This window comes from Echinops telfairi, unplaced genomic scaffold, assembly GCF_000313985.2.
Source record: "Echinops telfairi isolate 266 unplaced genomic scaffold, ASM31398v2 ScPeMD7_4048;HRSCAF=4782, whole genome shotgun sequence".
Taxonomy (NCBI): domain Eukaryota; kingdom Metazoa; phylum Chordata; class Mammalia; order Afrosoricida; family Tenrecidae; genus Echinops; species Echinops telfairi.
Window position 1 is genome coordinate 1 of NW_022107947.1, and position 26,382 is coordinate 26,382.

Below are 26,382 nucleotides of genomic sequence, written 5' to 3' on the forward strand. Positions count from 1 at the left end.
GTCACTGATGTGCAGCCTTGCAAACTACATAAGGTCACTATGAACTGTCACTGGCTCTGGCAGGGGTTTCACTTGGTTTGGTTTGGATAGCTTAAATGGCCATTAAATGCTCATGGTATGGGAACGCGGAACCTGAACTCTATTCATGACTTCTATTTCAACCTAGCAGAAATAGACTCATTTAGAAGGTCCCTTTTATCAGAACTAAGGTGTGTCCACATACACATTCATCAGTGTGCATTATTTTATGCTACATTATGGTATGTTGTGTTGAAGAGTTCAGGAAAAGTAGAGATGGGAGCATCAAGAAGAAAAAAAGAGACCGTGAGAAAAAGCAGAAGCCAAAGCTTGCTTTGACTTCTGTATCAAGTTCATAGTCACTGCCATACAATCTGCAGCATATAAATACATCAAATTCACCTATGAATGTATTTAAGAAACACTGAAGACAAATGAAACCATATAATTCAGGGCTTTGCAGTACACAATAGCTTTCCAATCTCGCTTAAACAGGGAGAAACAAATGGCTGACACGAGACAATTATAATTTAACCTAGAAAGTCACTAATCTGCTTAGTAACACTGGAGTAAGGGAATGACAAAACTGTGAAGTAGCATCAGATTGTACCTACCCCAGATATTCCCAAACTGTTCCAGATTGTACCTACCCCAGGTATTCCCAAATTGTTCCCAAACTGTTCCAGATTGTACCTGCACCAGGTAGTCCCAAACTGTTCCATATTGTACCTACACCAGGTATTCCCAAACTGTTCCAGATTGTACCTACCCCAGGTATTCCCAAACTGTTCCCAAACTGTTACAGATTGTACCTGCACCAGGTATTCCCAAACTTTTCCAAAACTGTTCCAGATTGTACCTACACCAGGTATTCCCAAACTGTTCCAGATTGTACCTACACCAGGTAGTCCCAAACTGTTCTAGATTGTACCTGCACCAGGTATTCCCAAACTGTTCCAGATTGTACCTGCACCAGGTAGTCCCAAACTGTTCCAGATTGTACCTGCACCAGGTATTCCCAAACTGTTCCAGATTGTACCTGCACCAGGTATTCCCAAACTGTTCCACTGAAGGAAAGGACTGTCAGATGGTGTTCGAGTTGCTTCTTGGTTGCCCCTCCCAGGTTCCTAACTGCTTCTTTGTTTGTTCCAGGGCTTTTCAATATACTATACTTCTTCAAAATGCTTTCTTTAATGAAAACTTCCCTTATACAAGACAGGCTACATACCACTGACCTAGATTAACACACTATTTCTGGATGAGTCTAAACCAGAGTAAAGGTTTTCTGGCACCTCATGCAATGTAATCATAGTGTACCTTTCACTGACAAATATCTGCTTAGTAAAATTTTTCCATACAATATGTTTACATTTTTAAAAATTATTTTATTTCCTTAAATTCACCCTTTTTATTTTCCATGTTTGTTATTTTGTTAAAATACGGAAGTTGTTATCTAGAAAAATAAATTGTTAACCTTTCTCTGATTTGATTCTTGCTGGACCAGTCTGTCTTAGTGAAATCTGGGTTTCTTTTGCCATATTTTCTGGACTCTGGGGCAAGGCTCTGATGAAGAATTCTGCCACCGTCATCAGAAACTCCACACTGGCACACACATACAGCTTGTTGAGAACAGCATCAATTTGACTTCCATTTTTGTCCTGTTTGTAGCCTACATCAATCATACTGTTGTTATCTTGGTCATTCTTCTTGTCAATCATTCTGGGGAAAAAAATACATTCCATTCATTATTTTAAATTCCTGCTACAATAATTAACAAGATGAAAACTTCCCCACACACCTTAATCATCTTTCATTCACTTTCAGTTTCTAATCTCCACAGAAAAGCGGTCAGTGTGAACCAGGATCTAATCACCCAATTAGCAACCAAAACACGGTCTCCTGCTTTCCACAATTCAAGGATTGCATTACTAGGCAATCACTGAATATATTATAACACAATACTAGAAAAACAAACCATGACAACAGAAGTAAAGTTGGTCTACTTAACAAAACATATCAATGTGGTCCCACAAAATTTAGAAAACAGCCTCTTTATATATCGTAGCCACCTAAAAAAGGAGGGGGCAAAAAAGAAATAAGGAAAAGAAATGGATCATGGGTAAGGTGACCAGATTTTAACATTGGCAAAGCGGGACACCATTGATAAAATTCATAACCTGCCAAAATAGCCTCATGGCAGCCAAAAACCGTATATCCTAGCTTGTCGAACATTCTTCCCCCAAACTGGGACTTTTTAAAAACGCCATGAGACGCGGGAAAAATTGTTAAAAATCGTCTGGTCACCTTAGTCATGGGGAACAGATACCACTAACCCACCCAAGGGGAGGGTATTGTTTATATCTCCACAGAAAACAAAGGACCAGACTTCAACCTGGTGTTCCAAGATGTGAGTGCAACATGCCGGCATGAAGCAGGGAAACAGTAGAGAGGTCTGAGGAGCCAGCCCCAATCCCAACTATGTGGACAGCCCTCCATCCCCCAGAAGAATTTACGAGAGGAAAGCACCAAAGTTACAGCTCAGGGAGAGGAACATGTTTGATCAGAGCACACGGGAGCAAATGAAGGGGGAGGAAGAGAGAGTGGAGCACATCCTTGCCAAGCCTTGAGGACGATATCCTTGCTCAGAGCAGCCAATGCACAGAGAGGACCATATGGCTGGCCCCACTATGAGAACAGACATCCCTCACTGACCCATAGCCCTACAGGGGACAACACTGGAGACGCAGTGTGGGAATTGCACCAGATCTGACCCTACCACACTGAGGCAAAGCACTAAGGGCATGCAAAAGAACAGCAAGGGGAGCAGAGCAAGGAAGTCCTGAGGGAATAACAAAAATACTTTGGGGCCAGGGCATGGCACCCCATCAGACTCTACCAGAAAATACTCCTAAAGATCAACAAACAGACCTTAAACTATTTACAGGCTTTTCTCTTGTTTGTCATTGGTTTTTTGCTGTTGTTCTTTTGTTTTGCTCTGTCTTGTTTTTGTGCATGTTATTATCTCCACAAGTCTGTCTAGATAAGATAGGCTGGATAAACAATCTGGAGGAGAAAACAATGGGACAGAGAGTTGGGGGGCGGGTGCATGGGAGAGGGGGATGTGGGGGGAAAGGAAGTGGTGTTAACCAACCCAAGGACAAGGGAACAACAAGTGATCCAAAATCAGTGGCAAGAAGGATGTAAGAGGCCTGGTAGGGCATGATGAAGGGCAATGTAACCGAGAGGAATTACTGAAACCCAAATGAAGGCTGAGCATGATAGTGGGACAAGAGGAAAGTAAAAGGAAATAGAGGAAAGAAGTAGGAGGCAAAGAGCATTTATAGATGTCTAAATACAGGCATGTACATATTTAAATATATTTATATATGATGATGGGGAAATAGATCTATGTGCATATGTGTATAGATTTAGTATTAAGGTAGCAGATGAACATTGGGCCTCCACTCAAGTACTCCCTCAATGCAAGAACAGTTTGTTCTATTAAGCTGGCATTCCATGATGCCCACCTTCCTGACACGATCACTGAAGACAAAGTGGGTACATAAGCGAATGTGATAAAGAAAGCTGATGGTGCCTGGCCATCAAAAGATATAGCATCTGGGGTCTTAAAGGCTTGAAGGTAAACAAGTGGCCATCTAGCTCAAAAGCAAAAAAGCCCACATGGAAGAAGCACACCAGCCTGTGTGATCACGAGGTGTTGAAGGGATCAGGTATCAGGCATTAAAGAACAAAAATTCTTATCATTGTGAATAAGAGAGTGTGTGGAGTGGGGACCCAAAGCCCATTTGTAAGCAACTGGACATCCCTTTACAGAGGGTCACGGGGAGGAGAGGAACCAGTCTGGGTGCAGTGTAGCAATGATGAAACATACAACTTTCCTCTAAATTTTTTAATGCTTCCTCCCCCCCTACCATCATGATCCCAATTCTACCTTACAGATCTGGTTAGACCAGAGGATGCACACTGGTACAGATAGGAACTGGAAACACAGGGAATCCAGAACAGATGAACCCCTAAGGACCAGTGGTGAGAGTGGTGATACCAGGAAGGTAGAGGGAAGGTGGGGTAGAAAGGGGAACCGATCATAAGGACCTACATATACCCCCCTCCCTGAGGGATGGACAACAAGAAAGTGAGTGAAGGGAGACGTCAGATAGTGTAAGACATGATAAAATAATAATAATTTATAAATCATTAAAGGTGCATGTGGGGAGGGAGGGGAAATAATGAGGAGCTGATACCAAAGGCTCAAGTAGAATGCAAATGTTTTGAGAATGATGATGGTAACAAATGTACAAATGTGCTTGACACAATGGATGTTTGTATGGACTGTGATGAGTTGTACGAGCCCCCAATAAAATGATTAAAAAAGAGAGAGAGAGATAATATCACTCTATAGGAAAAACACAGATACAATATGAAGTCAGAAAGCATTCAATGTGACTCAACTCAGCAAGGGTTTCTCAAGTGTCTACAATGACAGTTCTCACACAGCATCGCATCAGCTGGTAAGAGGAGGCTACCCAACAGAAGGTGGGTTTTCTCACCCCTGCCTGGGGCACTAGCCCAGACGGACAGAAAATCTGCAATCCAGCAGAGCTAGTTTCAGGAGAACACTCCTGCCCCATTTCTTTTTCATCTCCCAGAAAAACAAAAGACTCACAATTTTCCAGTTTGCATTCAATAGCGTTCAAGATTAAGTAGCAACATATTTTTTCTCCAAAAGACATCAAATTCAAAATATTATGACCCTCATTATTTGAAAAAGGAATAAAAAATTAGATTATTAAAATTACATATTTACCACTTTATATAGTAAGGTGATAAAATCTTTCAAAAATAGGTTCAGGATTGTATTAGTCTAGGTACTTAAGAGAAACAAATCCACAGCAACTCATGTATAAGAGAGCTTTATATGTAAAGAAAATGTGCATCACAAAAACATCCCAACCCAATGCTGCCCAAGCCCACAAGTCCAACATTAACCCATTAACCCAACACCAGTCCACAAAGTCCTCCACCTCGCAAAACAGAGGCAATGATGCCGACTGCAGGAGGAAAGCTGAGTCAGTGAACGAATAAGCATCTCAGCACTAGCAGGGGTCTCCACACGGCTGCTCCAGCATCCAGGGCTGCATCAGGCTTCATAACCTTATGCGTATGTGGTGAAGTGATAGTGTATGGCTCTTCTATTTACAGTCTTGGTAACTCCCAGCAAATGACTGAGTGGGCACAAGCAAATAAGGTGTCAAGGACTCTACAGCTGTGACTGAACAGTTGAAGTCATTCTGCTTGCTGGGGATAAAGTGAGACATCTAAAAAGCAGGTACAGAAAATCTCCTGACCTTCAAGAATGAAGAACCATGAGAGCAGAGCACATCCCAAACCCCTGCAAGTAGAAGCAGCAGCAGCAGCAGCAGCAGGAAAAGACAGAAATGTGGGCTTCTTAGCCCACAGAAAGAGAAAAGCTGAGTGTATTTTCAGGCAAGAAGCTAGCTCACAGAGTGGGGTACTCTTTGGGCAAATATCAGCACTAAAGGGGCTTTATAACAGTTTCCCAAGGAGGGCAAAGTCCAAGGAGCAACGAGGTTGAGAGATCAAGGAATCCGACAAAGATAGGCCTGTTGGCATAGCTAGGAAAAGGCGCTATAGACAAAAGAACTGTAGTCCTAATGCCTCCTACTCAGGACTTGTTCTAATGTGTTAACTTCCCTAACGAACACTGGTAATTGTGAGTGCTGTCTGTGTGTGAGTTTTGTGTGGCAATGCAATGGATTATCAAATCCAGCAGATAAAGAGATTGCCATGAGAGAGAGATTTGGAGTCCGAATACAGTAAAACGGATGGCCTAGGGATGATTTAGAAGTACATATTATCAAGAAATTTAACTATTTAATCTTTATTTTTTTTACTTCCCCTTTTAAGACAGTACTCTATTTTAATATTAAACTTCCATTAACTTGAACTTCCATTTGTGATGCAATTCAAATCAAGAAGTAAGAGTGGAAAATCAAGACTTCTCTTGAAAATTCCAGCCTAGCAATGTCTGGTAGCAAAGCTAGGTGCTAAACAAATGAACAGCAAATTCAGACGCAACAAACCTTGATGTTGCTCTCTCAATGCCTTCTCTGAGATCATCAAGAGTGCATGTCTTAAGTTTAAGGCTGATGTTCATTGAACCATCTTTAAACATTTGTCCTGCTGAGGCCATAAGATGTAGTCTGAGTTCACCAATCCGTAAACGGTCATTATGGAACGAAAGCGTGGAACCCTGTGGAATGTGTTTCAAGAAAGAGTCAATATTATTTAAACTCTACTTGACTTCTTTTTACAAATATTTCTTAATTTACGTATTAGAGGCAAGCTAATTTCACACAATTTTAAAGTTTGTTTGTTAATGGAGCAGAGAAATAAGATGCATGTGTCTCTGTGCATATGGACAAATAAAAACATGTGGCACATGTATGCTGATATTCAATAATAGGTAATAGGCAAAACGGATCTGTTTTACACTTCTATGTAAGTAAAAGTAATAAAAAATAAGTTTTTTTTTCAATTAAGTAATCAACCTAATAAATATTTCAGGAGCTCTTCAGTACAAAACAATGTGATAGGCACTAAAGAGTGTATGAGAAAAGGTTAAGGCCTGGTAGGTCATCTCAGTCAGCTTGGACCTAATTGAAGAGAAAAAAGAAATATCTTAAAAGTACATCATAAAGTGGTGTCATCAAATACTGTGTGATCAAATACTATGTGACATATCGTCATTACTTATTCTTATTTACATCCTTCTACCTTCCTGAAAGGGTCTTAAATGGTTAGCTCAGAAGCATACATAGTAAAATCTCAGAGAGGTCTAAGAGTTCTTTGAAAACTGAGGAAAATCTAGGGCTTCAAATTAGTCCTGCCTGGTTCAGCTATGGCCCACAAAGTGAAACCAAAATAAACCCGAATTTGTAAAATGTGCACTACTAAAGCAATCATCAGGATGGCAAAAATTACAGGTCAATCTCCTGCGGTAAACTTAATCTTCCTCTTAGCATGAGTTGTGTGTGGTGTATAGCAACCAAATCACTTGAGTAGTCATAAACCTAGCTGCCTTGCTCAGAGACTACAGGTGACGGTACCACTCTGAATGTGTGTGCACTCCAAAGTCCTGGCAAGAACTCAGCCTTCCACTTCACACTGGTGGAAGGGCTTACCATGGATTCAATAGAAACAAAAGCAATGTTGAGATATCATGGATAATCAGGAATTTGAAAATAAACTTGTAGAGCCCAAGCTTCTTAAGTAGAGAGACAGATAACAGAATTATATAAAATTTTAAACCAAGAGTCCTAATTTTATATACAGCAATGTGCCACGTAACATCCACTCAGGCAATGTCTAACTGCATGTTTATAATGCACATCAAAACACTTACTATTACTGTGTTATATTAAAAATGTTTTAATGTATCTGGAAGTGTTCAATGCTTTCTTATATTTAGAACAATACAATCTATAGTAAGATAAACATTTAACTAAGAGACTAATCACATGTATTTAAACTATTCTGACTTACATACAAATTTAATTTAAAAATAAGCAGGAATAGAATGCATTCATTATCCAGGGACTGCCTATACGTAATATAGTGTTAGCACAACATCCAAATCACATAACATCCTATTCTATAGAACACATTGTCAACATTAAGCAATATAAGTATACATATTAGTTTTGTAACAAATAGTCCTATCAAAAAAATGGTATTATAAAACTGAATAATTAAGATCAAGCACTAAGGAATTATTCTAACTAAACAGATTTACTACATACCTGGCTGATATCATTATTATAAAGGATGATGGAAAGGGATTCAAAGTGAAAGTCAAATTGCAGAGTGACGCTGTGTTCCACAGGCATCTTTGAGTGTGTCAAATCTTGTTCTGATGGTTCAAACACGAATGTGATCATTAAAATGGTTTTCAGTAGACATATAGCTCTCTGGACATCCAAGAGGCTGAGATAACAACTTCTTAGTCTAAGTTTATTATCATGCTGTCTGTTGTTAGGTGCCATTGAGCACATTCTGACTCCCAGCCTCGCTCTGCAGAACCCAGTAAAACACCGCCCGGTCCAGCACCATTCCCACAATTGAGCCCACACTGTCAGACTGCCTAGGATTCTCTAAGTCCTATTCTTCAGATTCTATTATGAGACAACTGACAAGAACAGAAATGGTCTATTCCACATATATTTAGCACAGGGGAAAGTGGCAGAGGTAGACAATCTATATATAAAAAATACAATAAAAAAGGAGGAGGTCTTGCATATTATCAAGACAGCATTGAAAAAAGAAACCACTCATAAGGAAGACGACAGAGAGTAATGTACATTTATCAAATATAATTGAATATAATTGAAGACACAGCATCCTTGTAAGATTATAAAACTGGAGCGCAGACATCTGGTCAGTAACAGATCGTCTATTATCCTAACGTAACTTCTCACTGTCTTGCGTCCTTCTGTCCCTCAACCACTACCTTTACCAGAAGAACAGAATACAGCGCGATGGCAGAGTCATGCAGAGCTCAAACAGAAACTGAAGGGCAGCTTTGGAGTTTTGGGGAAAGGAGATTTCAAGAAGTCATTTCCCTCACCAGTTATCGGAAATTTTGTGAACATGTAAGAATTACTTTTCTTTCCATGCCTCTTTTAAAAAGCGATTAATTGTGGGGGGCTGGCCTTCCCCCACACTGGGTTTCAACAGCCAACATTCAGTTAGTCGCTTAACCAACTGCACCACCAGGACTCCTTATTTACATTCTTCTCCATAACTGAAGGACTTCATTGATTTTTACCTTTGAGGAGGTCAGATCCGCTTGGAACATCTTTTCTCACTCTTAGAACCTCCTGAGTAGATTGTGTAGGGCTTGGCTGTGAAGAAGCTTCTCCAAGATTCTCCAGCAAAATTTTCATTAAAACTGCTAAGTCATCCTCACTGAGAGCAATCTAGAAATCATCATCACTTTGTTAATGTAACATAGAAAAAATGCAGAATATGATGTCCTAATTTATGGCTCCTCAAATTAACTGTTCATCTAGTAAAAAAGGAGACCATAAATACCACATTTCATCTTTTATAGGATGAGGCATGCCTTTGGCATAAACATGCTTCTGCCTCCACTCACATCCTAGTCCCTGCACCTGTCATTCGAACACTCTCCCCTCCTTAGCGGTTACTCTCTCTGTTCTTAGCCCGATGCCTCACTCCATCTCATCTCCATTCTACTTCACCAGCTACCTCACCAGCTACCTCACTACCTCACCAGCTCTTTCTGCGCATCATTTGCATCCCACTAAACTCAATAAAACTCAATACAAGAAGAGTGCTATTTGTTTGTGATCATCACGAAGAAAGAAAAAGATGCTTTCAGAATCGGTAGGTCTTCTTTCTCAGTACAAATACATTTGATTGACACTAAACCTTGCTTAATCTACCAAGAGTAATGTCTTTCTGAACAGTAACAGCTACACAGACTTTTTTAAAAACTGAAACACACTCGGGGATGGCAGAATCTTGTTCATCTCCTACCTTTATAAAAGAGATAAATGGGAGGGGTGGGGAAGAGTCTGGCAGCTCAGCTTCAGGTCCAACACTTTGTCAGTGTACTAGTGGTGCAGTCTCGCAGCCGCCCTAGCAAACGCCCCCTAGTCTGCACCAGGACAGGCTTTTCTCAGACCTGTCTCCTGGATGCCTATGTGGCTTCGAGCTGCCAACCTCTTAGCCAATAGTCAAGTGTCTCATAATTTGTGCCATCCAATAACGACTGCCCTAAAACTTCAATCGCATTTTACAAAGGGAAGACTGATACTTGCAACAGACTGCAATATATTTTATCTCGCAGGTTTTGCTAGTTTGACAAATAGATGACTAAAATGATATTTTTAAAAGTACAGGAAAGGAGACCATCTCATTTCCAGTTAACAGAATACCCTCTTAATGTACCGCCACTTCTGATGTATATTATAGCTTCACTTTTAGGGAAAAAAAGTCTATCTAACAATTTTCATAAATCTCATACAGTACTTACCTGCATAGGTTTTAGTTTTCCTTTTATCTCCATCCCTGGAATTTGCACATACCATGATGCTGCTAAATTCCGTTGTATGCACAAAAGCATGTTGACTGGTTTTAAAATTTCAATGTCATATTGTGTCGAGTCAGCCTGCAAAACAGTTCTAAAAGAAAACAAGAACTTATTTTATATTTTTTACATTTTAAAATGAAGAAAATCTTATGCATTAAATTCTATATAGCACTTTGTTAAATACTGAAAGCTAGCAATGTCCTTTAAACCATCCTTCTTTTCACAAATCAATCTGAAGAAATAAATCATGTGTACTGGCAGAGGAATTTAAAACAAAGCCTCTGAAACACTGACTTCAAAGACACAAATGTCATAAATTAAAACTATTTCAGTTACTTTCTTAGAAGAGATTGTTTGATGTAGCAACTACTAGTACAATGTTATGCAAACAAGTGCTCCAGCTCTGAAACTGGAGAGAAAAGTGCAAGTCTACTTAGTCTTTGGTACGCTCTTGGCTTTCTCCAAACTTCAGGGGATAAACTCACCAAACCTAAAAGTTAAATAAGAATATGGTAATCATCTTATCTAGCTTGCCTGCCAACGATTATTTGGACTGGCAAATAATGTTAAGTGTGTATTTTTGCCATTCCAATGAGTCAATACAGTCGGACCCTCTAACTGAGATGACTTACTGAAAATTCCCAAATGCCATCACTTATAAAAAAAACAAATCTGACATTGCATTTTACGATGTTTCAGCCCATTGACCAAAAATAAAAGAAATAGATTGTGCATAGTTATAAAACAACTGAACTCAGCATTGTAAATTATAATTTTATTATATGGAACTTTTGTGAAATGGAAAAATCACACCATTAATTTTGATAAGATAAAATGCAGATACTATGAAATACACTACTTTCCAGTACTGGGTAAAAACCAATGTTCAAGGTTTCATAATAATTAGGAGAAATAAGGAATAGGAATCACGAATCACAAGAGAAGTTTACCCCTGATGAGAATTCTGTAAAGATTATGTCTTGACTTAAACAATACACAATTGGATTCTGTGTACATACCTGGACAGCTTCAACTGAGTGAGCTGTACGCTCATTTTATCTAGGACTGGGGGAAGTGAAGAACTTTCCACAGAGACCGAGCTAAATTTATTTTCGACCCTGATGAAGCCCAGGTCAGCTACCACAGCATTAGGTGATGTTGAAGACTGAGCAATGATAATAACCGGGGCTTTCAAGTTGATGTCCATCAAAAGGCGGAAACTCTTTTGAGCCAAGTCTTTCATGCCAGAAGCAGCTTTCTCGGCAGCCTGGGCTGTGGCTGCACTCAGCGCTTCTTTGGCAGTTTGGAAATTGTTGAGGAAGTTCTGTTGGAAGAGATTGATAAAAGAGTTTTCATAAAAAGCGGACTTATTTCTAGAAGGAAAAAAATGTTTAAAGCAAAGAATATAAAAGACATGCTATTCCTAATAAACTATGGCAAGAGTAAAGTCTAGAAAGAAACATTCTGAGCTATTAACAGCAGTTTGTTCTACAAAGGAAGACTCCTTTACCTTTTACTTTATAGGCGGCAGATTTGTTTGTTTCTAACATTTTTTCCAATCTCTTTGATTAGAGAATGATGGGCATTTTTAATGTAAATGAAAAGGATGGAGAAGAGTACTTTAATTCTCGCAGACCAGGTAAAATTTGTGATTTCCGTTTTTAAGAATAAAGTCTATTCTTGGAAACTAAGGATTTAGGCCTTATTTATGAAATTTCATGGTTTGTTTGTTTAACTGTTTGTCTTTCAATATATTCATGTTTGAGTACAGGCAGTTAAGTCCCCATGATCCTGAAATACTTGATAAAAGTCAAAACTTCTTTGTGTAGACTATGGTTACACTTCCACTAAACTTCAGCTAAAAACAGTAACATTTCCCCAGTGAAAACAGATTATTCTTAAAAGCAATATTTTGATGTCCCTGCATTAACAATGCAAGGCAACTTAATTCTCTTCCTCCCAAATATTACTTTCCAGAAAAGTGAAACATGACCATACTTTGGACACTTTGTTGAATGTGCCCAACTAATGAGAGGCACGGGCAGACAGGCAGATGCCCTTTAGCCTGCCATCAGAAATCACCGGGAACGCCTCCCTCCACCCCCCCCACCCCACCCCCCAGGACCTTGCTGATCAAGTTATAATCAAGGCTGTTCAAGTTACAATGTTAGTTCTTAACTGCCTGCTGTGCACCTTTTAAAAACTCTCTTAGCTACATACTCTTAAGGTTATTTCATTAAACAAATAACATTGAAAAGTTCTAAACTAACAAATATAGAAAGTGTTTTTAAAATGCAAAACCATTAAAAGAAAGTTAAAGGACAGTTTATAGGCACCAAACAATTTTTAAAATTCATTTGACCTATCTATCATATAGATTTTCCTTAAGTATAATACTCTGTTCAGCATTTGGATACTTATCCCATTAGCCCTATTAGTAACAGTGTTGTTATAAGATCAGATGTATACACAACAATATTTAGGACCCAATGATCAATAAAAAAAATTACAAAAAAAAAAATAAACTTACCAAAAGTGACATGAAGAATTTATGAACATAAATAATTTGAATACAACCCACTTTGAGACTCAGTTTGCCATCTACTTTAGACATGTCAGCATAGGCCTTTCCTTCTGTGGTGCCGGGATAGAGAGTCATTTGGAATCTAAAAACTTCATCTCCCAAAATAGAGACAGCCTGAAATTAGAAGTGGTTATCACAACAAAGGACCTGTACAACCTTTACCAGTGTATTATCGATATGGTCTTATCTTATGTTACAAAATCCTTGATATATGAAGAAGCAACATTTAAATTCAACAAGTGATTAATTAGAAAACATTTAATTAGCCAGCAACTGTCTCCTGTTCCAATTTTTAAAAAAAAGTTCTACCTATGGAAAATGGTAATTACTAAGTTGGCCAGAAATTGCTTTCACTGCGCACCAGGGCACCTAGTCTTATGTGCACTGTAAAAGCAAACTCTGACCATTTTCAGCTCCACTCCCTAACAAAGTTCTTAACATGAGACACAGAATCCATTTTATACTGAAAAAAATATATAGGCATCTCAAATCATAGGGAAAAAATTAAGCTCAATATACACACATGTTTTTAATCACCTTTTTATGAATGGAGAGTGAATCAACATTTGTTACTATGATATCCTTAAGCCTGGCAAACACATCAGTCTGCTTGGATGTTGTAGATACAGAGGCATCCATTCCTAAGGAAAACATAGTATTTACAAACTTTTCACTCAACCTAAGCAGAATTTAAGTTCAATAGTATTCTCCCAAGATAAAGGGTGAAAAAAATTATTCTCCACCAGACATATTATATGTATCAACTTCTACACAAGATGATGAAGCAAGACTGCAACACCTCCAAGTGCTACAAGCATCTTACACATAAAAGCTGTGACATTTTTATGACATAACCAAGCTTCAAAGAAAATTCATGATAGCTTCTCAAACACAAATATCCTATGCACTGATAAGATCTAAGAGGTCACTTATGAAAACACATAATGTTTATTAACTGGCATTTCACAAACATTTTATTATGTTTTGCCCTAGTAATAAAATGCATGCTTGTTTCTACAAAAACTGTACTGAGAACAATCTTCTAAGGTTTCTCTCTTTAAAAAAATCTGTCATTCACATAATTTCTATAGCACGATTTCTAAAATAACTCTTCCGGAGAGAAAGAATGGCTGCAGCAGAGCCCCAGTAAAGAGCCCAAACAATGACCATACCTTCCAAAGCAAATACTCTGTAATATTGTTTTAAAGAAGCTGATTATTTTTAACTTTCTTTAAACTGTTAACTATGGACAAAGCACTTTTCTAAACAAACTTAAGTATAAGGCTAAACTAGCCTTATGCATAGTAATTATCATCTCCATTTCTCAGAGGAAAGAACTAAGGCACAAATAGGCTAATTAATTTGCTCAAGGTCAGTCAGCAACTGTGAAAGTCTGAGTTTGAATCTCAGCAAGCTTGTTCCAGAAGTCATGGTACAATCTGAATCAATATACTATGCTGCCTTATTCTTACATCAAGCTGGTGATGAAGAAAGCTTATAAAACTTCTTTAAGAAATTCCTTTTCCTGATGCACAAAAGACAGAGAAATATAAGGATCTCAATGCTCAAGGCCATGAGGTTACTAGCAGGGTATGCATTTCTCAGTTTAAAGTATATTATTCTGGAAATGAGACAGAATAAGAAATTAAGCCTTACAATTATTCTCAAAATTTTCAAACGCATAAGGAACAACTCATGTCAGCACTGACTCATAACTAGTTTACCTCTAGCATTCAGGGCTCATCTTTGAGCCCTGGACAACTTCACTGTAAGCAGACGGTAGAACAGGTCAAAGGGTTTCCACCATGGACTGTCATGTCCTGGACGTACAAGATGCATATGTAAAGAATATATATGGCTACATCAAGGTGTAATTACTTACCCTGTATTCTAATATCTGCAATGTTACACTTCTGATCACACACAAAGATATTAAATGCATTGAGTTCAGCTATGATCCTTAGATCACACACATCACTTTGAGAAACGCTGCTGGACACTGGAAAGCAATGGAAACCTTGTGATCAGCAAAGAGCAGTGATGATGTAACACATACTCTCAAAATAACTCAAGTACAGAGGAGCCAAAAGGACTTCCAATACCACAATATGTAATCAATGTAAATGGGGAGTCAATTTTCAAATACAAATCAAAGGTAAACTTAGGGTGGCCCCTCTAAATTGGGAATAAAAGCCACTATTAATAGACTCTTAAAAGTACAATTCGCAAAAAAAGTTTGTTCAGAGAAAAAACTTTATATAATAATTCAACTAGTTAAAAAATCTTGATCCTCAAATCTTACTTACGTTATGTATGGGCAAAAGAATCCATAAAAATTAAAATAGTAATGAATAGTCAATAAAGGTTGTGTTATAGAACACATGTTATAGAGCTAACTTCTCCAGGCTATAGAGAATTCATTAAAAACATTTCCTAAGGAAGAAACATAAAAGGCTAAAGTTTAAAACTTATCAAAATGCACCAAAACAATAGGTATTTTATAATATGCTTGTGTGTGTTTGTGTGTGTATGCAAGCACGTGCAATGGCACAACTCCTGTGTGTGTTTATACATATATACAAATCACAATGGGATTAGCTTCCTTAATCTACTTTATTCCAGGTTCTGATTGATAATTAAGATACATCTTCCAAGATGTTGGCCTTGCTTGAGGGAACCAATCCTTTCCTCTAACACAGGGAAAGTATGGGGGCACTGATCCACAGACACAAAAAAGATGACAGATTATTTTCATCCTTAAACTTTAATGAAGCATTAATTAAGCCATAAAAACCAATTGAACAGCATAACGAGGACACTGTTTCTTTAGATTAATATTATTCTTAGTTTGTTGTAGAGTTTAAACATTCCATTTAATCATATTGTTTAGGTACCATATGGATAAATTATATGAGGAAAATACTTTTTTTTTCCAAAGCCAAGGATGAAAACATATTTCTAAGGCTACTAAGAAGGTTAATATAACAAATACATTAAAGACAAAAAAGGTAAAATTCTTTTACTCTATAAATTGTTGCTCTGTCCCAATGTTAACAGAGGGAAAAATCAGAACCCTGTGTCAGGTTTAATAATAATGATAGTTCTACATCATTTTGGGGGTAGCAGAAATATAAGTGTAATTCACATTGTTTATGGTCTGAAAATCAAATTACTGCATGTAAGATATTCCATCCTTCCCATGATTTAAAAGAAAAATAAATAAAATATTTGACAACAAAAATAGGTGCATGTTCTTCAATCACTCCAGATATTTAATATGTAATATTTTGTGACATAAGTCATATGTCTGAGGACTATATGCCCCAAATCTGTGTGCATACTAAATATAGTTTGGCCATGAAGCCACGATGAGTTTTTCCACCACGGGCTCTCTCCTCAGGACCCTCCAAAGCATGCAACCAAAGGGCTGAGTAGCAGCGAGTCTACTCAACTGCTTGCCATGGGCCTTTGTCACTAGATATGACTATACTCCGCTTTAAATTTATTCCTTTTTGACTTTCATTGAATTCAAGACTGCAAAGTATGAGTATACAGTTTTATTTTATGTAAAAGCTAAATGGTGATAGTAAATATATATGCATGATTAATAATAAACAATTCTTTGTTAAATGCTCTACTAAATTCCCCTATAAACCCATAGAGATAAAATTTACTTTCTTTTGAATCTAGCCTAATCGGTCTTAACTTCTGCCGCTATAAGTTCAAGTTATCAAATTTCTATATTAGCTTGAAAATGAAAGTTACTACGTGGTTATTAAAGCTCACACAGAAAATATAATAAAAAGACCCAAAAGTTAATACCAGCTTTAAGAGCAAGGCTCCTGGACTCCCCTACAAGTGGTTTCAGCTCGGATTCCTTCTCAGAGGAGGAAGGTTCAGCAGATGGAACAGCAGATGATAGAAAATCCATAATGGAGAGCAGAGCTTCCAGATGAAGTACTAAGTCTAAGGATGAAAATGAAACCTAAGATAATGAACAATTAGAGAAGCAGATTTCAGACATGATAATGTTTTGTGCTAAGCTCAACATATACAAGTAGCACATGAGTAGTTCAGATAAAGGTCTTTTGGGGCACCACCACCACCAAACAAGCAAGAGTTTACAATAGACTCTTTATCTTTACCGGCCAGCCCCATCCAGGGATGAGCCATACAGATATAAGGCTAATTCTAACCCTCACAGAGCTTGATGAGATTCATCAGGCTTTAAGCCATAGTTCAGATAGTTCCATGACAGATATATGTGCAAATAAACTATATCAAACCATGACTCAGCCTGTCCTGAATCTTATTCGTATTCTAATCCTGAAGCCGAGTTTAATTTTGCCTGCTTTCATCCACGCTGTGTCAAATAACCACAGTGCACTAAAGTGAAGACAATTCTCTTAAAAAGTGTGTTGCCTGTGGTGCAACAAGTCATCGGTCATTCACCTCTGGGAAACTAATCATTCTGAAGGGTTCAAATCAAAGAAGAGCTCATTTCAACTCTATATTTATTTCATGTACCTACTTTTAAATTAGACCTATTATCATAACTATCATTATTATATTTTTAGAACTCACGATCTCACAGCTGGAAACTGCTAAAGATACATTTAATCATTAACACAAACCACAACATAATGACATACGAAAGATTACCTTCAGTTTCTGTTTGGTATTGTTGTGAGTGGTTTTAAATTCTGGTCCATCACTGTCTGCCTAAAAATAGTAAAGAATTATAAAAATGCATTGCAAATGTTAAAATTCACATACTGAAAATAGTCCTGTTATTTATTTATAGACTATTTATAAAACTATAAACATATTTCTGGAAGGCAAATAAAAACATACTAAAGAAATTGACCTTACCTAAGTAATTTTCACATTCTACAAATATAAAAACTAAAATTCCATGTCCTACTGGGGAGGAAATCTAAAATATAAGGAAAAATGCTAACCTATCTAGGTTACAGTAACTCTGAGTTGAGATTACAACAGAATTTTGTCTGACTCCTCTTTATTCAACTCTAAAGAGTAACTCAAAAGGCCTGACAGTGCCCCAGCCTGTCAGATGCTGTCTTCATTCCTCATAGACACACAGCGCTAATTTGTTTTTAAATAAGGGGAAATACAGTATAAACTACGAAAGGGGAGAAATACACATCAAAGGAGCACTGGTGGTACTACGGCTAAGGACACGACTGCTCACCAACTGGTTGAAAGCGTGGCCATTTGCTTCCATAAAGACTGCAGACATGGAAACGCTACGGAGTAAGTAGTTCTCTACTCTCGTGCATCGGGCCACTCTGAGTCAGAAAGGTCTCAACAGGAAGGGGAATAGACACAACCCCATGCATTAGGATATTTTAAATCTTAGTGTTGGAAGTAGGTACCTTTGTCAGTAACATTTTCAGAAGGGGCTCATCAGTTACATTAGAAGAGTTAATAATATGGAGAGGCCCTCCATTCGCATCTGGAAGAGAAAGATACCGGTGAGCCATCAAGGCTTTTACACATGATAAATGTCTTAAGAAAGGGCAAGCCATCTAAACTAATGTATATATTTGTTAGCACTCATAAAACTCTACATTTAAAGAATGCATTTCACTATACGCAAAACATAACTCAATAAACCTTTGATGAAAGTAAATGCAAAAAACAAAAACATGAGCTAATTAAAACTGCTGTAACTTCTGCCACTACTGACATTACAAAGTATCATTAACATATAAAAGCTATACAATACAAACTAAAGAGTATACTCAATTTAAGTATGCTTTACCCAAAGAGATCCCAAAGACTTCCAATGCACTGTAAACACCCACAGTAACTTTAAAGATTGGCTTGATACAATTCAGAAAGTAAAGTTAAAAAGTTAATACTAGCCACGTAAACCAGGATATAATACTTGGGGAAAGAATGAGAGCATACAAACGGAGGCTACCTCTGTCTCTATACTGCACACGCTTCTACATCGCTCAAGTACCCCCAAAATGGAAAAGAGCTCCGCGGGCAGAGCTTACTTAGTACGTATTTTTCCTGCTAGGTGAGCATTGAGCAACTCCCTCTGAGTTAGTGCACTCACTGACGTGGGTCGCCTATAAAGGTTCTCTCTGGTCACAGTGAATTTTTTCATGAAAGCAGTTTCACTCAAATCTCATTTTTTTATTTCTGATTTAAGAGAACAGCATGTGGCTGTGAGATTTTTTTCCTGCTCAGGAAAAATGCCACAGAAACTGTTGTGCTGCTGAACACAGCTTACCAGGACAGCGCTATCAGAAAAATTCAAGTGTACAAGTGATTTACTCATTTCAAAAAAGGTAAAATGTCAATAAATGATAAACCTCGTTCTGAAAGTCCGTCAACTTCCTGAACAGATGAAAATGTCAAATGTTGATTCATAGTGCATTTGGAGTTCGTTCCACCAGGTCCAATTGTAAATCAAACCTTCTACTGGAGGTTCTGAAGAGATTATGTACCAGAGTGTGAGGCAAAAAAGGCCTGATTTGTGGCAGACAGGGCACTGGTTTTGCCACCACGACAATGCACCTGCTCACACAGCCATCTGGGTGCGCCAGTTTTTGACAAAAAACTGCATGCCTCTCTTGCCCCACACACCTTACTTACCTGTCCTTTCCCCATGTGAAGTCTTTTTGTTTCTGTGAATCGAGAGGGACATGAAAGGACAGCAATTTGATGACGTAGAAGAGGTGGAGAAAAGAAAACAAACGAGGGAGGTGCTGTCAGCAACCCACAGAGGAGTTTGAAAAATGTTTCCAAGAATGGAATCGCAGATTTGACAAATGCATTAAGCGTAACGGAGAGTACTTTGAAGGTGATAGGTTGTTTTATATTTTAAAAAATTAAATATAAAGCTTAGAAAAACAAAATCCGTTTTTGGGGGTACCCCTCTTATATATTCATTAAGTAAAAACACATACTTTAAAAATAAATAACAGGCAAAAAGTTTTACTTCTTAATAAAAAAAATTAACTCAATTTTTCAAAATGAATACCTGGGCTCTGCCCTTGAGTGTTCCTCTTATCTGCAAATTTCCTATACATCAGTTTTTATAGCACAGTTAAAGGAGATTTATGCTTTTTGATAAATATTGGATTGCTAGATGTTGACATTGTATATATGTGTTTCATTGTGTAGCTCTATTTGACGTCATTTTAATTAGAAATATCTACAGTAAAGCTGACCTAACTAAACATTTACAGTGACAGACACATCTGCCGTTGACGAACTGGCATCAACACTCAAACGCACTGCCATCAAGGCAACTGCAACTCACAGCAACCCCGTGGGGAGGTAGGGCCGCCGCTGGGGGTTCTGAGACTGCCTCAACTTCCTCCCTTTGGGGGCTGGTGGTTTCAGATTGCGGGCACTGGCAGTAAAGGCATAACCACGACACCACCAGGTCTCCTTGGAGCTGGCACCGAGTCTGCCATGTACTTACCAGTGAAATCAAAACAACGCATGGTGATTTTTTTAAGATAAGCTTTCGCAGTCATATCGAAGGTTTTAACTCGAGCTTCCATTCCAAGCTGCAGCACATTGAGTTCATGGAAAGGCCTTCCTTTCTTTTCTGCTTTTTTCATCAAAGTAAGGACAACCTAGAAAGAGTGCAGAATCACCACAAATCCCGCTAGCTAACATTCTCTCACTAATACACAAGAAGATAGCTGACATTCTCCTAGCCATCTAGTGTGCTGTAACCAAAGGCACACAATGTAAAGATGTTTGTAGACTCCTGTGTGTGCCTGCAAATGCGGGCAGGGGCTATTTACCTTGCAAGGCACTTTTACGTGTTTAGGTTTTTCAAGCATCACTATAATATTATAGTGGTTTTAAAAGGTAAAGTAAATAGAGAGGCCCAGCTTTCAAGACTACATCTTTCATAAATGGCCTTCTGTATGTAGGTCTGTGAGACAAACGGCCAATTTTATACTGATCCACAGGCCAGGCTTCTCAACCTTGGCACTATTGGTATTTTGGGCTGTATAACTCTTCATAGTGAGGGCTGCCAAGGGCATTGTAGAATGTTTAGCAGCACCCAAACCTCTACCTATCAGTTGCCAACAGTAACTCCTCACACGCAGGAAGATTAAAAATGTCTACCGATATGCCAAATACCCCTCAGATAGGGAAAAACTATTTCCCTCTATCTCCCTATCACTGTCCTACAGAAAAAATTAATTGATATAATGTGCTACAGGTTATATTAGAAAGGATTAAAAAAATTTTTAAAGAGAGGACTTATGGATTTTCCATGTGCATGGTTAGTTTAAAACATATTAATAAAAATGTTTAATGTTTCATAAATAAAGCTTAAAATTGTAATTCTGATATTAATCAAGAAAACAGTTTAAGATGGAAGCAATTTGTTTTAAAGCGTGTACTTCCATTTCTTAAAAGTAGAATCCATTTGTTTTAAACATTGTACTATTTTTAACTCAGAGAAAGACCATAATTTCTATATAACTATTCAATGAGGAACCTGACTGGGGGGAGGTTCCACGTTCTGTCAAACTTTCCCCATACTACATCTTCTGAGTTCTATCCTTGCTCCCACCTTATGCTAGCCTCTCCTGTGTCAGGTTTTCACTGAATCTGCCTCCCTTTCTTTCACGACTTAAATGAGAGCGCTTCAAACATGGCAGTGGTTTGTCTTCTTGGTTTAGCACAATCTGAGCCACTTATTCCTATGTTCTTTTCATGTAACAGACAGTGAGCACACACTGAATGTGTAAGTAAAGAAGAGGAAAGAATGCATTCAACCATTCTAGAGTATCTTCACAGAAATCACAAACTCATGAAACAATTTAAAAATATAGATGTACAGTTTTTCTGTTTTATTAAGTGTAATTACAATTTGCAGAGAATTTTTTTACTACTTCCATTTTTGTCTTTTAAAAATAAGAACTCTAAAGCCCACATTTCAACTGTCCTAAAATAATTCAAAATGTTATAGAACATGTCACAATTTTTAAAAAGTACTGTGTCTCCCAAATATAATTCAACTTTAACAAACTGAAATGTTTAAATCCACTGCTTCCTGTAATCAGTCTATGTGAAAATTTGCCCATATCAATTAGCTGGGCCTTTTTACTTACTTCACCTCTACAAACCACTATAATAACACAGTGATGCTCCAAAACCTAATTCCAAGTATCCACTGTTAGTCTAGTTTATAAAAACAATACAATTTACACACCTCTTTGATTTCAAAGTTTAACAGCAAACTAATGGTGTCTATAGAGTTGATTTCTTCCATTCCAACTGGGAAAGTGCCTTGTGGAGCATATACATTCTGTTGTGATGTAGAGATCTCAATATCTTTATTTTCACCTAAAATATTTAAAAGAAATTAATCCATTCTTATTCATATATTCCTTTCAAGAACATTTATTGAGGATTTACAGGAATATTCAGTGCCTGGTACAGACACTGATAATTCTCAAACCCAGTTAGACAAACCTCCTGTCCTTAGAAAATGCAAGGTTAAGTAGAACAGATACATATATATAAAATAGAAACAAACAAAAGGAGCAGGCCACACCTATTGATGTTAACTAAATAAGTGTTAATGGGTATAAATAAAGTTTCATAATAACAAAATCTTAAGATACTAGTCACTTACCAAATTGGCCACATTCTAAAATGATAGTGTATTTACTGTGTTAGAAAAAGCTTTAGAAAAACAAGTTAATAAGCATAAAATTAGCATAAATTCTTTAGAGAGTAATTACAAGATCTGGCAATTTTTATATTTCAATCCTATTTAATCCAGCAGTCCTGGTAGTTATCCTGTCGTCCGATATATACGGATACTCGGTACAACATAGTCAGCCATTACAAAGAATGAGGCAGATCAATACTTACGGACTGGGATGAACGTCACAGTATATCGTCTAATGTAAAAATGCATACATATGTGTGTCTCACTCACTCACTGCCTTCGAGTCAACTGCAACTCACAGTGACCGGGGGCAGGGTAGCATTGCCCTGTGAATTTCCAGGACTGTAACGGTTTACAGGAGCAGAAAACCTCAGAACTGCTGACCTGGAGTTAGCAGCCCAACAGGACGCCTGTATATGTGTACTTACCACATATTTAATAACTGATACGTAACCAATGTATATACACAATGCAAACAATGAAAAATGTGTATGTGCACGTGTGTGTGAATGAAAGGATATACACACATCTTTAAATATATGCCTCATTATTATGTGCACGTGTGTGTGAATGAAAGGATATACATACATCTTTAAAAATATGCCTCATTATTTTGTCTTAAAATTAAAATAATCATTGTATGTAAGTATTTAAATTCTCTTAGTATTTTCATTTCGGAATTATTGCTTTCAGTATCTTCAGGAGAGAGAAAATATATCTGCCATTTTCATTTTTTGTAGGTATTTTAATACTAAGGCTTACTAAAATCAGATCAAGGATGTTCTAACAACCTACTGCCAACTGAAATTATATTTCTGTATATGTACACTCAAAAACAAATCCAAAATTCAATCATTGATTTGAAATCTTTCCTTGTGGCCACCTCCCAACTCATGCCACTTGGGACTATTAGTCTAAAAAATAACCCAATCTCAAAAGAATCAATCATCTCTAACTATGGTTTCATTTAACAGTATCATTAGTCTTCCTGACGATACAAATCATAACTATATGCATGAACTTGTTTCATGACCTTTTACATTCTATTGTACTAACTAGAAAACTAACAAGACCCATGTCTATGATGTTGCCAATTGTCACCCTCTTACCTGTCTCCTGTTTTGCTGGTCTCCTGCTATCTAAGGCATCAGTAGTTTCACCAAGATTTTCTGCTAGTATTTTAAATAAAAGATTAAGATCTTCTTCATTTAGACTAACCTGTGAAATATTGTGTTAAAAGAAAAATACATCTTAATAAATCATTTTAATGCAGAAAATATTCTCAGTAAAAAAAAATACACAATAAGGCTAACATTGCCTAAGTAGTTACAAACTCATTAATCATTCATGTATTTCACTACTACTTTTAATAGGACACATTAAAACCCTAGGGATTTTGAAACTCTAAGTCTTTATGGGAACAGACTACCTCATCTTCTCGAGCTGGGAGGCTGGTAAAGGCAAGCTACTGACCTTACAATTAGCAGGATTGTAAGCGGAATAAAATTAAAAACCTACTTCCATGTCAAAAATGCCTATTTCAATGCTATAATTATCTTAGAGGTCATTAGATATGAGTAAACCATTTAGGTGTATATAATATATATCATGTATGGTATGGACTTGATCTGGACTGGGCTGGTATGTTCTTAATATGCAATTACTCTTTGATGTAAAATTTCTCTTCCACACACGAGTGTTCCTGGATTTCTTTCTCTAGTCAACCCAGACTAACACATTATGGTACCTGGGAGTGGGGCACTAGAGAAACTAATCATGGAGATGGAGAGTGGATGCTTGTTTGAACTCTGCATTGTGGTGGTTTTTCTTCTTTGGTTAGCCAGAGGTCAGATATGGACATTCAGTTAACTGGGTTGTTTTCTGGAAAGAATATGGGAAGTTAAAGTCTTGGTTTTTTTCTCTGGCTGTTGTCTTTGTTTATGCCTGTTTAAAACAGCAAAAATAAATGTGACTAAAGTAAATGTGCTGAGGGGCCAAAATTGCCCCTTGAATTTCTCACAGACCATGCTGCTTAGTCAAATTGGCTGACAATAGGCCCAGCCCTGGCTTGATACAGTCAGAGGCCTAAAGCCGTATTTTGTATCAATGGAATCATTTAGATGAGGATTAAGATACATTTAGATAAGGATAGAATATTATTCTTTTAGGATTGAGTTTAAGATCTGGCTCTACTAGGTTTTTTACTGTTTTCTTCTGCTTATTGTTATTGATATAATAATTGATAGAAATGATTATTGGAAAGTATAGAGAGTGTAGGTCACTGTCTTCAGCCATCAATTTGTATCTTTAAATGGGTTAGGACACACCTACAAGAGCAGCTCTGGAAAGATAAACCCCACCCAGTGCTCTGGAATGCTCAGGACATTTGTATTTCAACAGACTTGCCTATGGTGCTGTTGGCAGACTGGGAAGAAGGGGAAAAAAGGAACCCTTTGGCTTTTTGAATGTTGAACTCTGGTTTGTGCCTGAGTCTGGAAAATCTAGAGCCATGCAGGAACTCTCCTCTCTAGGATTCAATGTTAATGGGAGCCTGTGGGCAGTCGGCTTTGATAGGTGACCACCTGGATCCACTTCCTGAGTAGAAATGAGAGATATGCAGCAGTAAAGAGGCAGGTCGAGTCTGTTGAAACTCGTGAACCTGGTTCAAAGGGATCGGATTGACTGGTCTGAAGTTCATGACCTAGCCCAAGGGGCTAAGGTTGTTGAAAGTCTGTGAAGAGGACCAAGGTCTGAAGGTGAGGTGACCAACTGGCACTCTGGTGAGGCTAAGTGAGGCAGCCCACACTGAGCTGACCAGAACCTAACCAGATGAAGAGAAGATTTTTTTTCCCTAAATAAATCATTTAATAGGGGCTCTAGCAGCTCTTACAATGAAGATTTTTTTTAAAAAAAATAAATCATTCGGTGTGTGGGGGGGTGATTCGTACAGCTCTTATAACAATCCATACATCAATTGTATCAAGCACATTTGTACATATGTTGTCATCATCATTCTCAAAACGTTTTCTGCTTGAGCCCTAGGTATCAGCTCCTCTTTTTTCTCTCCCAAGATTTTTGAGCCTGTGAACTGGTGCATATTATTGCTCACTTTGTGGACGGCCTATCCTGATTTGACTTTGCTAACTTACAAGGTTCCAACTCAAATGAAGATTCTTCACCTCAAAAGGCACTGGATTGATATAATTGGGCAATATAAAAATTGGATACGCAAAATAGGGAGGATAAAGGCATGAAGTAAGGGGCTTACAAATTTTCATAGGCGAAGGAATATGTTCATAGGGTTATGGGATTATGGTATAGGTCTTCACCTAACTGCAACTGTTAGGCATAGAATATTGTTTTCTTCATTTATAGACTATTATGTTTAAATAAGGCTGGCACATATTGAATGGTATGCATTTTAGTTTTATACTGTTAGGCACAAATATGATTTTACTATTGTCCTTGTTTTAAGAATTATGTATGGCTAAAGAGTTGTGTAAAGGTGTCAAGTTGACAAGGGATGGCCTGTGGTAGTTACACAATTTCATGGCAACTTAATAAATAAGAATGAAGGGGTGGAGTCTAGCCTGTCAATCAGGTTACAGGCTGATCCCTCCTTGTGGGTGTGACCTTCTCATGAGGATTCTGGGAACTCTCTCTCTGCTTCACCTTCCTGTTGACAAGCCACATGGAGCCATGCTGATGACAACCAGAACCCTGGAGATGCCTCCACTTCCCCTGCATTCACAAGACCCTTCACCCACTGACCTGTGATCTTCCTGCATTCGGCATCATGGCATGTGCTGCATGAGTCTGAAGAGGACTATATATGGACTAGTATCGACATGTGGGCTAATATCAGACGTAGAGACTTGATCTGGACTGGGCTGGGATGTTTTCTGATATACAATTACTCTTTGATATAAAGTTCTC

General features: G+C 37.7%; 1 protein-coding gene across 1 annotated transcript in view; it reads right to left on the reverse strand.

Annotated features, from left to right (window-relative positions):
- Positions 1-1,455: 1,455 nt before the first annotated feature.
- Positions 1,456-26,382, reverse strand: part of LOC101650201 (vacuolar protein sorting-associated protein 13C-like) — a 125,410-nt gene continuing 100,483 nt past the window's right edge. The window contains exons 36-50 of the mRNA XM_045294948.1: positions 23,556-23,664; positions 21,982-22,115; positions 20,224-20,380; positions 18,155-18,234; positions 17,421-17,480; positions 16,581-16,743; positions 14,641-14,757; positions 13,296-13,399; positions 12,705-12,872; positions 11,194-11,498; positions 10,118-10,265; positions 8,885-9,035; positions 7,860-7,969; positions 6,141-6,310; positions 1,456-1,737 (exon numbers count right to left, since the gene is read on the reverse strand). Of these exons, the coding sequence (XP_045150883.1) occupies positions 1,488-1,737; positions 6,141-6,310; positions 7,860-7,969; positions 8,885-9,035; positions 10,118-10,265; positions 11,194-11,498; positions 12,705-12,872; positions 13,296-13,399; positions 14,641-14,757; positions 16,581-16,743; positions 17,421-17,480; positions 18,155-18,234; positions 20,224-20,380; positions 21,982-22,115; positions 23,556-23,664 (2,226 nt within the window). The 3' untranslated portion in view covers positions 1,456-1,487. The remainder of the gene's footprint in view (positions 1,738-6,140; positions 6,311-7,859; positions 7,970-8,884; positions 9,036-10,117; positions 10,266-11,193; positions 11,499-12,704; positions 12,873-13,295; positions 13,400-14,640; positions 14,758-16,580; positions 16,744-17,420; positions 17,481-18,154; positions 18,235-20,223; positions 20,381-21,981; positions 22,116-23,555; positions 23,665-26,382) is intronic.